This window comes from Periplaneta americana, chromosome 16, assembly GCF_040183065.1.
Source record: "Periplaneta americana isolate PAMFEO1 chromosome 16, P.americana_PAMFEO1_priV1, whole genome shotgun sequence".
NCBI classification, from domain to species: domain Eukaryota; kingdom Metazoa; phylum Arthropoda; class Insecta; order Blattodea; family Blattidae; genus Periplaneta; species Periplaneta americana.
In genome coordinates, this window is record NC_091132.1 from 159,704,686 (window position 1) to 159,721,134 (window position 16,449).

General features: G+C 33.9%; 2 protein-coding genes across 3 annotated transcripts in view; one reads left to right on the top strand and one right to left on the bottom strand.

Annotated features, from left to right (window-relative positions):
• The window catches only part of LOC138691592 (oocyte zinc finger protein XlCOF6-like), a 145,855-nt gene that overhangs the window by 116,304 nt on the left and 13,102 nt on the right, over positions 1 to 16,449 (bottom strand). The window lies entirely within an intron of this gene.
• On the top strand, positions 1,910 to 16,307 carry LOC138691594 (zinc finger protein 239-like). 2 transcript variants are annotated; one of them, XM_069813720.1, is made up of 4 exons: positions 1,910 to 1,992; positions 3,935 to 4,072; positions 8,516 to 8,598; positions 12,777 to 16,307. In XM_069813720.1, exons 1-4 carry the CDS (start codon positions 1,924 to 1,926, stop codon positions 13,414 to 13,416), a joined length of 930 nt encoding a protein of 309 aa, XP_069669821.1. In that variant the 5' UTR covers positions 1,910 to 1,923; the 3' UTR covers positions 13,417 to 16,307. The 2 variants fall into 2 exon arrangements, with proteins under 2 accessions (XP_069669821.1, XP_069669822.1); XM_069813721.1 differs by lacking the exon at positions 3,935 to 4,072.

A 16,449-nucleotide genomic window follows, 5' to 3' on the forward strand; every position in this document is an offset into this window, starting at 1 on the left:
ACAACTATAATTTAAGTTATATTTAAAAAATCAAATTCTAATATAAAATATTGTTTCATTGTGGCCTCTGTAACATCAGTGTTTCATGGTGGCCCATGTGCACTAATTCTCATTATATGCATATTATTGTTATAAAGATACCATGCTGGTTTCATAACTTTTGAGGTTATTAATATAATGATTTGAACATTTCATTTCCTATTACTATAAGGAAAACAAACGAATTATTTTTAAAGAAGGACCTTTTAGAACAAACTACTGAAAATTTACTCACCATAACAATAATACACTTTCTGTTGTAACTGCAAAACAACATCCACAATCCACACGAGGGAGAAATATGGAATAGATATAAAAGGCTGCCAACACTTACCAACAAAAATTTTCCTCTCATATTTATTTAACAGAAATGGCGGGACTGTTACTTTCAACGTGGCCTATGTTCCCCTATCTGTAGCACGAAAGTCATATGTTGTTGCAATGTCTTCAAAATGGTCTTAAATTTTTAAAGTAAAACATTCCCAAATTCTTATATTAATGAGTCATTCTTTTATAAAATGCGTATATCACTCTTATTCTGTTAATATTAGGTAGGTCTATATATTTTTATTCATTTATATAGTTATTTATATAGGCACTTTGTCTTATAGTATTACCGAATTAACAGAAATAATCTATTATTGTTCGATAATTATATAGACGAAAACATTGTCGGGCTGCTTACACACATCCATTATTTAAAACCTTCCTTTTCTCTGCTAGAGAGTGGTTACGAGTTCTATAGTTTCCGAATTATTGTATTGTATTCACTATATTTATACAAATTATCAAATCACATTCACCAAACTGGATGCACAACCATGCTATGGAAATGGAGCTGGTATAATACGTACGTAAATAAGTTTCAGATGCATAACATTTATGACAAAATAAAAGTCTTAGATGAAAGTTCAGTAACTTGAATGTTAATCACCATCAAGTTCGAATTGATTTTGAAGGTGAATTCTGGCACGTGAGAAGCATGTGTGAAAGTGAATAATAGGCCTAGTTAAATCATTATCTTGAAAGTATCATATGCACTTGAATTCACCCTCATTGATTACAACATTTGAGTGCCATCCTGACGAAGAGTACTGAAAAGTGCATCTACACAGTTCAATTTTTCTTTCAACTTTACGCATTCAAGCAATGCATGCAAGATTGATATTTATAGGTAATGAAGATTATGTTCAAAACGGCGCACCTTGTAGATACAAAATCTTCATGCAGCTTAATTGAACGCGCGTTTGAAACTTGATTCTTTCACAATTCTTCCCAGATTGCATGCATACGTGCATGGAAAATTAAACAGTGTAGATGCAGTTTTAATCAGTGATACATATGAGCACGTGCCGCACGTGCGCACACACACACACACACATACGCACGCACACAGCCTATTGAGATGGGATCTCATTTTGTGCACGACGAGTTTGCGTAATCTAATTCATATCGACTTGCCCGCTAATATGAAAACATGTGATGTTTCTGTGTGTAGCGGATAATTTGTTAGAACAAGTTCGGAATATTCAACAAAATATGTGCCATTCAGAGCAAAAGTAGTGTAAGTCAAAATTGAGTAATGAGGTGTAATGTAAAAATTCCGTAAAATACAGCGCAAAGTAGCAATTAATATGTCTTTCTTGCTATTCACTGACTACTAATTGTTTAAATAAATTGAATATTAATTGCTACTTTGCGATGTATTTTACAGAATGTTTACTTTAACTCTCATTACCCATTTTTCACTTACACCACTTCTGCTCTGAACAGCTCATATGTTAAAATCACTCTAAATAATACTCTCCCAACATCTTACATGCTGCAAATGTACATCAACCTTTATAAATTATTTTTCTTTCAGTTGACATGAATGTGATAAAGATGGAACCCAACATCAACCCATTGCCTATGCAATCAAGTGATACAGAAGAGAAGAAGTCCTCAACGGAGGTAAATTGAAAGTGACTCTTAGATATCCCTTTTCTGTGTTCGAAATGCATAACACTGTAAACTGGAAAACAATAACTAGCTATTAGTTAGCAGATTGAAGTAGGCTGATACTAACAAAGGTCAAGCCAACAGTTACTTGTCCTGCTCCCCATCACTTCAGATGTTACATTCTTGTGTCACACATAATATTTTGATACCATTTAAAGTGGAATAACCAAGTAACCCATATTACCAAAAAAGTGCTTTCCATACTACATTCCTTAAACAGCATTCGGAAATTCCTTCCGCTGTCACTCAAGAAAATACTAGTGGAAACACTAGTAATGCCCCACTTCGATTTTCTACTGACTGACCTCAATGTCAACCAGTCGCAAAAATTACGTGTTCATAATTCCTGTGTTCACTTCGTCTGCGATGTCCGTCGCGCTGACCACATTACCCCATCCTTCCAAACTCTAAACTGGCTATGGCTTAACGAACGTAGAAATTTTCATTCTCTTGTTCTCCTTTTCCAACTCCTTCACACTTCTACACCTACCTACCTTGCCTCCCATTTCATTTACCTGTCATCATATCATAATCTCTTCACACTCACGCAAAATAGCTGCATACTAGCCATACCAACACATAAGACATCACTGTATTCATCATCATACACAATCTCGCTCTCGCGCTTGTGGAATACCCTACCCAGTGACATCAGAGACTGTCGGAATTTAGTAGCGTTCAAAAGCAAGCTTATTAAGCATTTTCTTTCTGCGTAGAGTAGGTTTAATTTTTACTTAATCAATAAAAGAAATGCTTCTCTCTTCTTAACTTTTACAATAAACTGTCTAGATTTTATTAATCAGTTAATCTTTTAGTACTTTGATTTTTATTGTATTTGTAAATGTAATATTAATTGTAATTAGAATTGTAACTGTATTCTTAATATTGTAGTTGTAATCCCCTGGTAAAGGGAAGAGAAGACCTGATGGCCTTATCTCTACCAGAATAAATAAATAAATAAATAAATAAATAAATAAATAAATAAGTAAGTAAGTAAGTAAGTAAGTAAGTAAGTAAGTAAGTAAATAAATAAATAAATAAATAAATACTATTTTGATATTTGGTCGGATTTGTCGTTTTAAACTGTGCTTTAGTACATAGGTAAACTTCAAACGAAATATCCTCTTATAAACCTTGCTAATTGGTTACCTGTTCTATACTTTAATGAATATGGAGGGTGAAGGCTTAGATCAGAGATGCCTGTACCACAATTTATCATGAAATGCAGTACTTCTTGGTTAAATGTTGTGACGATTTCACACAAAGTAATCATGTATCTCGCATTATACTTGAGCGCAATATCACGTGTTGGGACTTTTTTGAGTCGAAATGCACTTTATATATTTAGTTCTGGGAGTATGCTGAGTGCCAAGTTGAATAAGAAAACATTAGTCTCTGTATATCGAAAAAAGAGAGGAGAATTGGGAGAAAAAATTTGAAAGGTACGCAAAACGCGTCCTTGCAAGGGGTCGGGGGGCTGTAACAAACTAAATATGTGAGCTCCAAGCCTGTTGGCCACTAGTCTCACTCCGGTTTACGCTTCTCCACTGAAGGATTTCTAGAAAATTTTGAAGGGGAAAGCCGAAAATGGACGTAACTGTCTCTGTATAGAAAATATTTTGTCTTCTATAGGCGTAATGTGAATTGGACTCAATACAGATTGGCTCTTATTTTATTCACACTGATAAGTGATGTATTACCTTTTTTCTGACGCATGCTGCTTTTAAAATCTGTTATTCATTGTTCGTTAAATTATTTCCATTATTTCTTTCCTGTGCTGCAAGTAGTATTGGAGCAATAGCCTGCAGATCCAGAGTGCAAACTGTAACACTTGTGATCAGCTTCTATCACATTGTAATATATCACTCATTCACTGTAACTCCTTGTTTTGCAGGAAGGGGATCTATTGGATCTGCACGTGACTAGAATAAAGGTGGAATGCGTGGACGACAGCTACAATCACACATCAGAGATAAAATTTGAAGAAATTATATTGCCAAACAATTTTCCCGTGGTGAAGTGTGAAGCCGAGGTGAGTGGAGCTCATTGGGTATACTGGCTCTTCTTTCCAAAGTTTAGCTTATATTATATTCGTCACACAACCCTTTTCTGTACAGTTATGGTGACAGCGAATTTTGGTTTATAATGGGAATGGTATTCTTAATGAATTTGGTATTCCCAAGAAACTAATTCGATTAATTAAAATGTGTCTAGTGAAACTTACAGCAGACTCCGTATAGGCCCATTTCAATCTGATGTTTTTCCAATTCACTGTGGGCTAAAGCAAGGAGATGCACTATCACCTTTACTTTTTAACTTCTGTTATCCTGAACTTCACACAAGACCGTCATAAAATTATCTGATTTGATATAACAATACAATATTTTATTTCGTGATAAACGTTTTCGGTTTTTTAAAAAACCATCATCAGATCATCATTAACCCTTAAAATGAACAGTTGTTACATTATAAACAATGAAACACAATGGGTTACATAAAGGTAAATCATGTTGAAAGTGTGAGATCTACAAAAGAATGAATATCATAAAACATAAAATGTATATACAAATTTAAAACTGTTAAAACGTTAATATCAAGCAAACGATCCAATATGAAAATGTGGTGTAAATTAAACAGCATACGCTTCCTTGCGATTATATGTAAAAGATGTCTTGTAATTGTATATAATCGATGTCATGATATCTGCATTTACAAGCCACAAGTTAATATACAGTTATAAGATAGTAAACAAATGTATTTGCAGCATCATGCTTATAGCTGTACGTAACTTTCAAAATGATTTACCTTTATGTAACCCATTGTCTTTCATTGTTTATAATGTAATAACTGTACATTTTAAGGGTTAATGAAGATCTGATGATGGTGTTTTTAAAAAACCGAAAAAGTTTATAATGAAATAAAATATTGTATTATTATATCAAATCAGATAAGTTTATGACGGTTTTGTGTGAAAAACATTTGATAATTCGATACAGCTTATCGGATCTAACATGGGTATTAAATTGAACAAAAGAGTCATATCGCACTTTAAATTTAGGCTATTCTGAAACAAAGTAATAAACAATAGGTAGCATGGAAATAGCTATACCATTCCCACTTACTTACTTACAAATGGCTTTTAAGGAACCCACAGGTTCATTACCGCCCTCACATAAGCCTGCCATCGGTCCCTATCCTGTGCAAGATTAATCCAGTCTATCATCATATCCCACCTCCCTCAAATCCATTTTAATATTATCCCCCCATCTACGTCTCGGTCTTCCCAAAGATCTTTTTCACTTCGGTCTCCCAACTAACACTCTATATGCATTCCTCGATTCGCCCATACCTGCTACATGACCTGCCCATCTCAAACATCTGGATTTAATGTTCCTAATTATGTCAGGTGAAGAATAGAATGAGTGCAGTTCTGTGTTGTGTAACTTCCTCCATTCTCCTGTAACTTCACCCCTCTTAGCCCCAAATATTTTCCTAAGAACCTTATTCTCAAACATCCTTAATCTCTGTTCCTCTCTCAAAGTGAGAGTCCAAGTTTCACAACTATAAAGAACAACCGGTAATACGAGGCGCATCCAGAAAGTAAGTTTCCCTATTTAAAAAAAAAAAAAGAACACACTTTCAGGAAAACATTTATTGGCAACAGGTACAGCAATGTTTCAGCTATTTTTCAACATAGCCACCATCAGAATTGAGACACTTGTCATATCGTGGGATTAACTTTTGTATCCCTATGTCGTAGAACTCTGCCGCCTGTGAATGGAACCAGCATGTGACAGACATCTTCAGCTCTTCGTCGTTGCCAAAACGCTCACCAGAGGACAGGAATTTCTTAAAAAAAAAAAGAGAGAGAGAGAGAGAGGGAGAGGGAGAGAGAGAGGGGGAGAGAGGGAGGGAGAGGTAGAGAGAGAGAGAGGGAAAGAGAGAGAGGGAGGGAGAGAGGGAGTGAGAGAGAGACAGAGAGAGGTGTTCGGCCCAAAGACCTGACAGAACTGCCGATGAATTTCAATTGGCGCAATGCTTTGTGCATTAAAGAACTTTATCACCGACCAAACCTCGCAGGCGGCGGGAGAAGGAATAAGAGCTTTCATTTCGGACCACTGCTGCCACGGAATAAAATCCAGCCAAAAATGGTATACCACACAAAGCAAGATTAGAAATACACAAGCAAGCTGAAGTTAAAGGCATTTAATTTTTTGGATAGTTATTAAGATGAAACAATTGTTTCATCTTAATCCTTCTATAATACTTGGTACTAGCACCAGGCAAGACCTGTCCGGCTGGCATATGATTGATACGTCATAGATCTGTTACGCATGCACAATTGACACGGCTAACTACGTTTACTTTCAAGGGGAAAAAATCGGGAAACTTACTTTCTGGATGCGCCTCGTGTAACTGTTTTATAAATTTAACTTTCACATTATTTGACAGCAGACTAGATGACGACAGCTTCTCATATTTATTCTGCGTTTAATTTCCTCCCGAGTATCATTTATATTTGTTACTGTTGTTCCAAGATATTTGAATTTTTCCACATCTTCGAAGGATAAATGTCCAATTTTTATGTTTCCATTTCGTACAATATTCTGGTCACGAGACATAATCATATACTTTGTCTTTTCGGGATTTACTTCCAAACTTATTGCTTTACTTGCTTCAAGTATAATTTCCATGTTTTCTCTAATCGTTTGTGGAGTTTCTCTATTTCACATCATCCGCATAGACAAGAAGCTGATGTAACCTGTTCAATTCCAAACCCTGCCTGTTATCGTGAACTTTCCTAATGGCATATTCTACAGGAAAGTTAAAAAGTAAAGTGCAACTCCTTGCTTTAGCCCGAATGAATTGGAAAAGCATCAGACTAGACTCTGGAAAATTATAAGTTAAAAGGGTGTACATGGAATAACTGAACGTAACCGTAAGAGGAGAGAGCCCCAGAGAATTGATATGTGTGATTACTTCATTGTTGTTTACGAAAGTGGTATTATTTATTTTCTTAAGAATTTCAAATCCTTTCATTAATATACTAAATACTGATTCATTTAGTCCTGTCATATGTTTGTCGGAAATCCACTAATGTCAGAAATAGGGCCAAACATCCTTACCGAAACTTTTCAATTACTACTTTCACCGGAAACTATTGCTAAATTTAGCCTGATTTTCCTGAGTCCTAGTCACCTACGATTATATTAGAATATGTTTCGAGTATCACTGTCATTTATTCTTTCATTTAACTTACTAAATAGAAATCTGACTTAAAGCAGGATATTTATTACAAAATATCATGTTATTTTGTTTTTATATTCAATGAATTTATATGCACTTGATATATTACACCAACAATGTTTGAATAGGTCACTGGAGTAAGAAGACACTATACTGAAATTTCTAACTTTCATATTTTTAAGGGTAAACAATAGTGAAATCAATAACTACCATACATATGAAGCTAGATGCAGCAAATTTTGATCACTGGTTAATTATGACAAATGTACAAAATTTCAGTGGTTTGCATTTTATACATTAATAAAATATTGAATCGCTTTATATAAAAGGTCCCTTGTGCCGCAATTTACATTATTCTTAACTGATTTCACTTATTTGGATCCTTATATACATGAGATCAAAACTTACTACAGAATTTTGCTGTGAAATTAATCAGTAAATTACTAAAATTTTTTATTATAAAAAATAATCAATCATCAATCAATCAGTCATAAAAAATTCATAGTAATTTACCGATTCACTGGACAGAAAGTCCGAACAGTAATGTTTGTTGCAGTGTATATAAAGAATAAGATAAGTGAATATCAGTTGAAAATAATGTAAATTGTGGCGCAAGGGACTTCTTATATAAACCGATACAATATTTTATTAAGATATTAATAAAATACAAATCACTTATTACTCTTTCAGGGGCGAGCTAAAGTTTTTCTGTTTAAATTATATTTTATGTTACAATTATTAACAATATAAATAAACAAACAAATACCGTAAATAAATAAATAAATATCTAAAATATTAATAAATTAAATATAAATAAATGAAATAAAAATAAAATTTAATTAAATTAATATTAAATTATAATTAAATTAAATTAACGTACATTAAATTTAAATGATATTAAATTGAAATTAAATTAAATATGAATAAAATAAAATTAAAAATAAATTAAATTAATTTAGATTAAAATTAAAAATATAATTAAAAATAAATAAATGAATAAACAAATAAATAAAATAAAGGGATGAAATTTTGTACACATGTTATTATTAACCACATACACCAGTGATTAAAGTTGTGAATTTAGCTTTAAACACACAGAACTTAGTATTTTCACTATAGTGTCTCCATAAATAGGATTTAAGGAAAGTTTGCAGCATATAAACAATCACCCATTGATTGCTCAACTATTATTATCCTATATCTTGGTTCTACATAATCTTCTTTTCAGGACGAGTCATGTGAGTTGGATCAAATGGAGGAGGAGGTCAAACTGAAAGTAACGGCAAAAGAGGATGAAGTCTTAACCAAGAGGTGAGTGAAGTGTGCGAGGCATTCCTTCGTTATTAGTTTCACTAATTTATTTAAATAATGATGAAGGAAAGAGATTTGTAATTAATTCTTTTCAGCATTATTGTTCAAATGAACGACTCACTATACTATGTGGACTTTATTGTCAGTAATTATCTCTCTGCATGTCTGCGTGTATGTCTGTCTATATATGTGTCTATGCGATTTTTGATGAGAGGGAATAAAATCCTATCACAGGTTAACCAAACAGTAAAGCAGGAAAAGTTAATTACCAAAACAGCATAAAAATACCTTTTCCAAAGCCTCCTTATTACTGTACCATTTTACAAAATATCTGTAGGTGTAGTAACTGTTTGTGTCATTATTACAGTTATCTTTAAATAACTTGAAAACGATGAGAGATATTTCAAAACGGATTGCACCGTTGTTTTTCTCAGAAAATTTCACATGATTGTGAGCACCTACATGACCCCCTTTCCATTTAAAATGTCGAAGTTGCATTCAAAATGGCGACTTTTGAGATAGCTGAGTGCTAGAATGGAATGTGTCACTAGTAGAGCATTTGGTTTTACAAATACTAGTAGCACCTACAGTAATCGAAAATCAAGCATATGGAAGATATTTATATGGTTCCAGACTTTTGATTCATTCTGTATATTTTTTTTTTAATAATGGACGAACTGTGTTAGAAAGCACGCTGATTTATATTTGCATGCCACTTTTTATTCTCTATCGAAAGTTAGCAGATAATTCATCTTATCTTATTGTGTGCTCTTCACTGTGGTATCTGCCTGGGAAGAGTAGTTGGTATAGCGCTGGCGTACTATGCTCGAGGTTGGAGGTTCGATCTCGGCGCAGGTCGATGGCATTTAAGTGTGTTTAAATGCGACAAGTTTATGTCAGTAGATTTACTGGCATGTGAAAGAACTCCTGAGGGATAAAATTCCGGCACACCAATGACACTGATATAATGTCTGCAGTTGCGAGCGTCGTTAAATAAACCATAAATTAATTAATTTACTGTGGTTGTTAATAATTCCCAAGATAAATTCTTTGGTCGGCGGGAAAAGTTACATAAGTAAAAAAGTAGATTTTTCTGTAGTACCTAATCACATAATTCTAGCATTTTTTTCTAATTTTTTTAAATAATAAAATTTATTTTATTTTAAATTGAAAAGGACCTTACTTGAACCAACATATATGAATTTCATTATTATACTACTTATATTTAGTTAAGAATAAATTAAAAAGAAAATCTCTCCTGAAAAATTACTCTTTTTGACTTATGTGCTGTATTAAGCTGTATGGTAAGAATTAACATCTGTGTTATTAGTTATTACCAGGGAACGGATTTATATGGACTAAAAATATATGAAATATGTAAATATATATGTAGTTATTTTTACCAAAATATGGAATTAAATATGGATTTTTACCAAAATATGGAATTAAATATGGACTTAAAATTATAAAAAAATGACTATGTACGTTAAATATTGGTACATTTTAATCAAACTAAACAAAAAATATAATGGACGTACCTTATCTTCCAATGTAGTTTCAACAAAACATAATTTTTATTGTCTGTTACCATAACAATAGGTTACAAACATTTCTTTCAAGTGCTGAAAAGTGAATCTTCTTCTATTGTCTCTGAGGATAGATTTATACTGACTAAAAGAGCGTTCGACGTCACAAGAAGTAACTGGTACATAATTCAATTTCACAATGTCTGCTGGGGATAAGTCCAAGTTAATCTTCACTGTTGATTCACCACTCATCACAGCAACAACCTTTTGTAGTTCTTCATATCCAGGGTTTTTTGAAAGTACAGTGTCCACCTTAGCTCTTACTGCATCTGCAACTTTACCTCTACCACGATTCAGTTGTTCCACAGTACTATTTATAATTTCAAAACTTTCAGATAGTGAAAGGTGCCTATTTTGGAGACTTTTGAGCGTTTTTATGATGCATGAAAATGTATGCTGAATGTGAGCTAAGTCATTCTTCACACTTATGTCACAGGTAACTGTTTTCGCAGTATCAATTGAGACTGCATCTTCAGAGTCCAATGCAAGGAGAACATTGTTAATAGAGTCTATATGTTCGGCATAATATTCAACTGCTTCTAGCCATGTACCCCATCTAGTTAAAATTGGCTTTGGTGGCAATGGAATTTCAGGGTACATTTCTTTCAACACGTTAACTCTACTGGGAGCTTTGAGAAATACTTTTTTCACTGATGAAATCAACAAATCTACTTTAGGGAAATTGTCTCTGACCACTTCTGCCACACGATGAAATGCATGCGCCACACAAGTAAAATGAGTCAATTTAGGATATACAACAGATAATGCTTGTCCAGCTTTGACCAAATAAGGGGCAGCATCGCTAATAAAGAATAACACATTATCGTACATAATACCCTTTGGCCACAGGATACCCATAGCTTCGTTGAACAGTTTAACTATAGTTTTGTTATTGCACTTTTCTAGAACATCACAATGTAAAAGAATTCGTTCAGAATATTGTTCACTTAACAAACCGATAACTACATTACCAACAAGTCTACCTTCTTTGTCGGGAGTCTCATCAATGGAAACCCAAATTGAACTATCTTTAATTTCATCTCTTATCTTCTGTATTGTCTCATCGTAGATGGATGGAGCATACGTCTTCCTAAGTGTTGACTCATCCGGGATTGTATGTTGAGTATATTTTTCAAGGAATTCCCTGAAGACCTTATTCTTTAGTTTGTAGAGAGGAATATCAGCAGAGATGAGAGAACGGCACAGGTCGATGTTAAACTCAGATCTTACATTCGATGTTGTTGGTTGTGTTAAAAACAATTGTCTCTGCTTGGAATTTAGTTGTTTGTTGGCCTGATGTTTACTAGTTGTAATGTGTTGTTGCACCAGGAACTTTTGTGTAGATGATACTGCACACTGACACAAATTACAAAATAATATTTTATTGTCAGTTGATAAACCATCTTCTTTAAATTCTGAAATGTAACTTGTTAGTTTTGATTTTAAATTGACTGAATGACGTACTTTTGGCATATTTACCGTCTTTATAGTATGATTTACAAAACTGAACCTATGTGTACTCTGACTGGCATTTAACTGTTGAGCTGCACAACTGAAGTCTGTTAAAAATTTTAAATTAAATTAATACAGTTTTGTAACTTACTTTCCCATTGTTGATAGGACTGCTAATTTTCAAATAACTCTGATGTTAAAGGGATTACTGAACATGTGTTTAAATCTCTATTGTTGAAATGTATTTTTAAAAGTTAATGGAATTTTGTTTTGTTTTATTGTTAAACCTAATATAATATGGACTGTTTTATATGAAATATGGAAAATATATGGAAATTAACGAAAATATGTACTAAACTCTAAAATATGGAAAAATATGGAAAATAAAAGTAGGATTTTTCAACCCTACACATTGTGAAACATAAAGATAATGCAAAATATAAATTATATTAGCTTTATAAGTAAATATGTATTTACATATAAATCCTTTCCCTGGTTATTACTGTTCTGCCTTTTCACCAAGAAGAATCTTTCCATTCGTCATTTATTTTGAATACTCGTTTAACTTCTTTCTATATTCCTAGCTTGCATAATGCAGTGGAGACCAGCTCTTTGTAAGGCTCAGCATGCTGGTCTCTTACGCAGAGGGCCCGGGTTCGATTCCCTGTCGGGTTAAATTTCCTGGTTGAGGTTTTTCAGGGTTTTCCCTCAACTGTAAGGCAAATGGTAGGAAATTCGGGGCACAACATCCCTGAATATCACCGGCCTCATTCATCACCGAAATCATATTCATAACAAATCAGTAATACATAAATAGTCGCCATCTAGTTCACAACAATAGAACCAGTCTCAACAATAGTACACAGGCCTTCGGATTTCAAGCAAAAGATTAACTCGCGATATGACCAAAGATGTTAAAGCGAATATAAATAACAGAGAGGAAAAAAATGCAGTGAAGCATTATTCTGCTTATTACTGGTGTTACTGACGCAAAATTAAAATCTTCAGTACAATATGAATGTGATCGTGTAACCTGCTATTCAATTATAGTATGTAAATGTGATTCCTTTTACATTTTATGTTTGTGTCAATCCTGATTTAAATGTAATTTTATAGACTGATGATATATATTTGTGACAGTTTTGCAGACACACATTACAGCACAGTATCAACAGATTGCGAAGGATTGATGCAAGAAGGGGCTATCAAGCATTATGTTTCATTCGCAAACAATTTGCGGGCTCAAGGAAGTAAGAAGCGATTCAAATGCGATATCTGTGGAAAGTGCTTCGTTCAGTCGCATAACCTAAAAGTCCATGGACGACAGCATACTGGTGAGAAACCCTTCATGTGCGATGTTTGTGGAAAGCGTTTCGCCCAGTCGGGTCCACTAAAAATCCATGGACGCCTACATACTGGTGAGAAACCATTCACATGTGATTTCTGTGGAAAATGTTTTTCGCAGTCTAGTGACCTAAAAAGGCATGTGCGTCAGCATACTGGTGAGAAACCATACAAATGCAATGTATGTGGAAAATGTTTCATTCAATCTGTTTCCTTGAAGAGCCACCTGCGCCTGCATACGGGCGAGAAACCATTCAAATGCAAAGTTTGCGGAAAGTTACTTTCAAGTACCAACAGCTTAAAATATCATGAACGCAACCATGCTAGTGGGGGAAAATTCAAATGCGATGTCTGTGGAAAGTGTTTCTCCCAATCGAATTTCCTAATAAGACACCAACAACGGTATGCGGGAATATCAATCAAATGTAATGACTAGGGCCAGGATTAATGTGCACAAATAAAGTCTGATATATGCAAAATCAATTTATTTAACATATAAGTATCGGTAATATGTACAAAGAGTGTTAATCATCAATCCACACTTATAGATTTTTACTTTCTAAGGCTTTACGAACTTTAAAAAAAAAATTAGAAAAGCAAAAAAAGTTTTTTTTTAGGTTTACTGACTTCACTAAAAATTGTACATATGCAGTACATACATTGTTTTTTAGATTGTTTTTTGAATGCAAAACACAACTAACAATTTCTCAAGATTTCTACCGTCATGGATTGACTATTGTCTACAAGAATATTTTTGAAAGCAGAAAATGAGCATTCAATATCGCACGAGGTAATTCGAGCTGTGTGAAAATTATTCTGTTGCTGTATTTAGTAGTACCCTTATAAGCACTGGGTTGTTCAACTTCTCCCAGGGAATATCTGAAGAATTCATTCCTTTAGCTGAATTGAGCCTCAGTTATGAATTTTTTTTACACAGAACGCAGCTCGATCTTTTCTTTTCTGCAGCATTTTTGTGACTTTTTGTGCTCAAGTGTTGGTCACTTTGAAATTATTTTGAGCAAGATATTTGAAAATATTTTATATTGTGTAAGAAATATTGTTTCCATGTAAACTTTCATTATTTTACAAAATCTGGAAGATAAACTTCATGTAGATTAAACATTTTCCCCAAGGTTATTAACACTGCACCGCATTTTAAACATTCTTATTTTTTTAACTCTAACATCTTTTCTCGTTTCGAATTTGAAAATTATTAGATGTTTTATATTACGCCTACCGTATTATCAGTGGGAGATATTTTTATTAATTACTTTTATTAGGATTTAACAGTCGAGATTTCAACGATATATGAGCATAAGAATAAAAATATTATGAAATCACGCCACTATACGTGACAGAAACAGGGTTGGACAAATCCTGGTCTCCATGGCACCTAAAATGTTGCATCTAACTCTCAAATTTTTAAATAGTATTATTCCATTGCACAGACCCAGAAAGAAGATTTAGGCTATCTGAATTGTCGAAGTTCCAGATACAACACTGTGCACATATGCAGTGCTTTAGATCGCCTGTAGTTAGGCAATATGGGGACACATGTTTAAACCTTCATGGCGATTCTCGACTAAATGTCAGCCCACATTTTGTTTCTAGTACTGTAGCGTTTCGAAGACGATAAATTTTAACATATTCAGTTTTATTAATTTCACATTTGTGCAAGTTTCTTTCCGATTGACATTATAACCTTTGCAATCGTAACTATCAAAATACAAATTATAATATTTAAATAAATAGGTACTTATATCTTTTTCACAAAAATCGCATAACACAGTCGTTCCGTCTGTCCTCAAGCCTTTATTTGTTACCCATTGCTTCAGGGTGCTCTGAAACGATGATTTTGTAGATGGCATCGCTAATTCACACAAACCACACACAATTGTCCTTGTACTGATATTGTTAGACTTTCTCTCTTAAGTGAGAATATTAATTTGTATCTTAACCGAAAAAAAACGTATATGTTACTTTACGCGCGTATTGAGAAAAACGGAATCATGGTTGATTGTTGTCGGCAGAGTGAATACACTTCATATGAGCTTAAAATTGACCTTTGTTTGTTTAGAGAAAATATTATACTGAAAAAAAAAAACATTCGAAGTTTGCACATATGGCGATTTGTGCAACAAAAACCTGAAAACATGCTACAATATATGCAAAATAGACTATTATATCCAGAAACACCCAAAATATGCAATATTAACTCAGCATATTCGTAATCACGGACGTTCAAAAAGTATATAAAACTGTCCTTGCATGACTTTCAAAGAGTCTGTAAACATAGGCGGAGAGAGAATCGTTTCCTTGGGGGGGGGGGGGGCAAAGCAAAACCATACAATCCCCATATAAAGGGGTTATGGAGGACATCATTTACCTCCTCCCCCTTTATAGCTTGACCGTAGTACAGTATATCGGAATATAATCATTTAATAAAGGCATATTCGGAGGCAAGTTTCTTACTGTATTGCATCCATATCCGCGATATTTCGAACCGAGTTGTATTGGGTTTGAGCTGTAGGTCTACTACAAATTATATACAGTAGGATAGAACTTAAAACAATATCCGTCTTTTTCTCCTACGGAAACACATGCATACACCAATACAACTACATAACAGTGCTAACAGAAACTTTTTTATATGAAGTTTACCTTCCTGAAGATAATATATATGAAATGTAAACTCTAAGGGTGCTATTCATAGACATTTCTCATCTCGCGCTACGAGCGTGCTAAACTAGCCTCGGCTAGCCACTGGTTACTTGAACAGAATTCAAATCATATCATATCGCTAACATTGGTTTATGAATACGAAAAACGCTGATCATCCACCGGAAGCCCGCGCTAAGAATGTCTATGAATACGGCCCTAAATATTTTATTTAATCTCGTCACATTATACCGGGACCACTTATCTTTTTTCTGCGTTGTTGTGCAGTGATATTCATACTTTCTCCAAGTGGCGGCTTGAATGCCTGCAGACTTCTAACACATGAATACAGGATATTACAAAAGAAACATTACAGTGCTTCCATTCCTCAAATGAGGTATAGTAATTCTTATACATTCAGAAATTTAAAATAAAAAATGTTATAGTCAGACACATGATGTGAAGACATTAATTCATCAATTTAAGCACAGAAACTTAATCATAAACAAAAGCAAAAAAGATCTTTTCAATTCAATATTTTTAACGTTAACCCACAAAAAAGATGCAAATCAAGATTTCAGGTATAACTCCCTGTAAAGTTGATTTGAATAATTTCGAGGGAAAAATTGTTCCGGAGCCGGGTATCGAACCCGGGACCTTTGGTTTAACGTACCAACGCTCTACCACTGAGCTACCCGGGAACTCTAACCGACACCGATCCAATTTTTCCCTCTATATCCACAGATCTCAAAGTGGGCTGACAACCGTCAAGCAACCAACTTCGAGTGCACACTAACTCCGTGTGACTTAA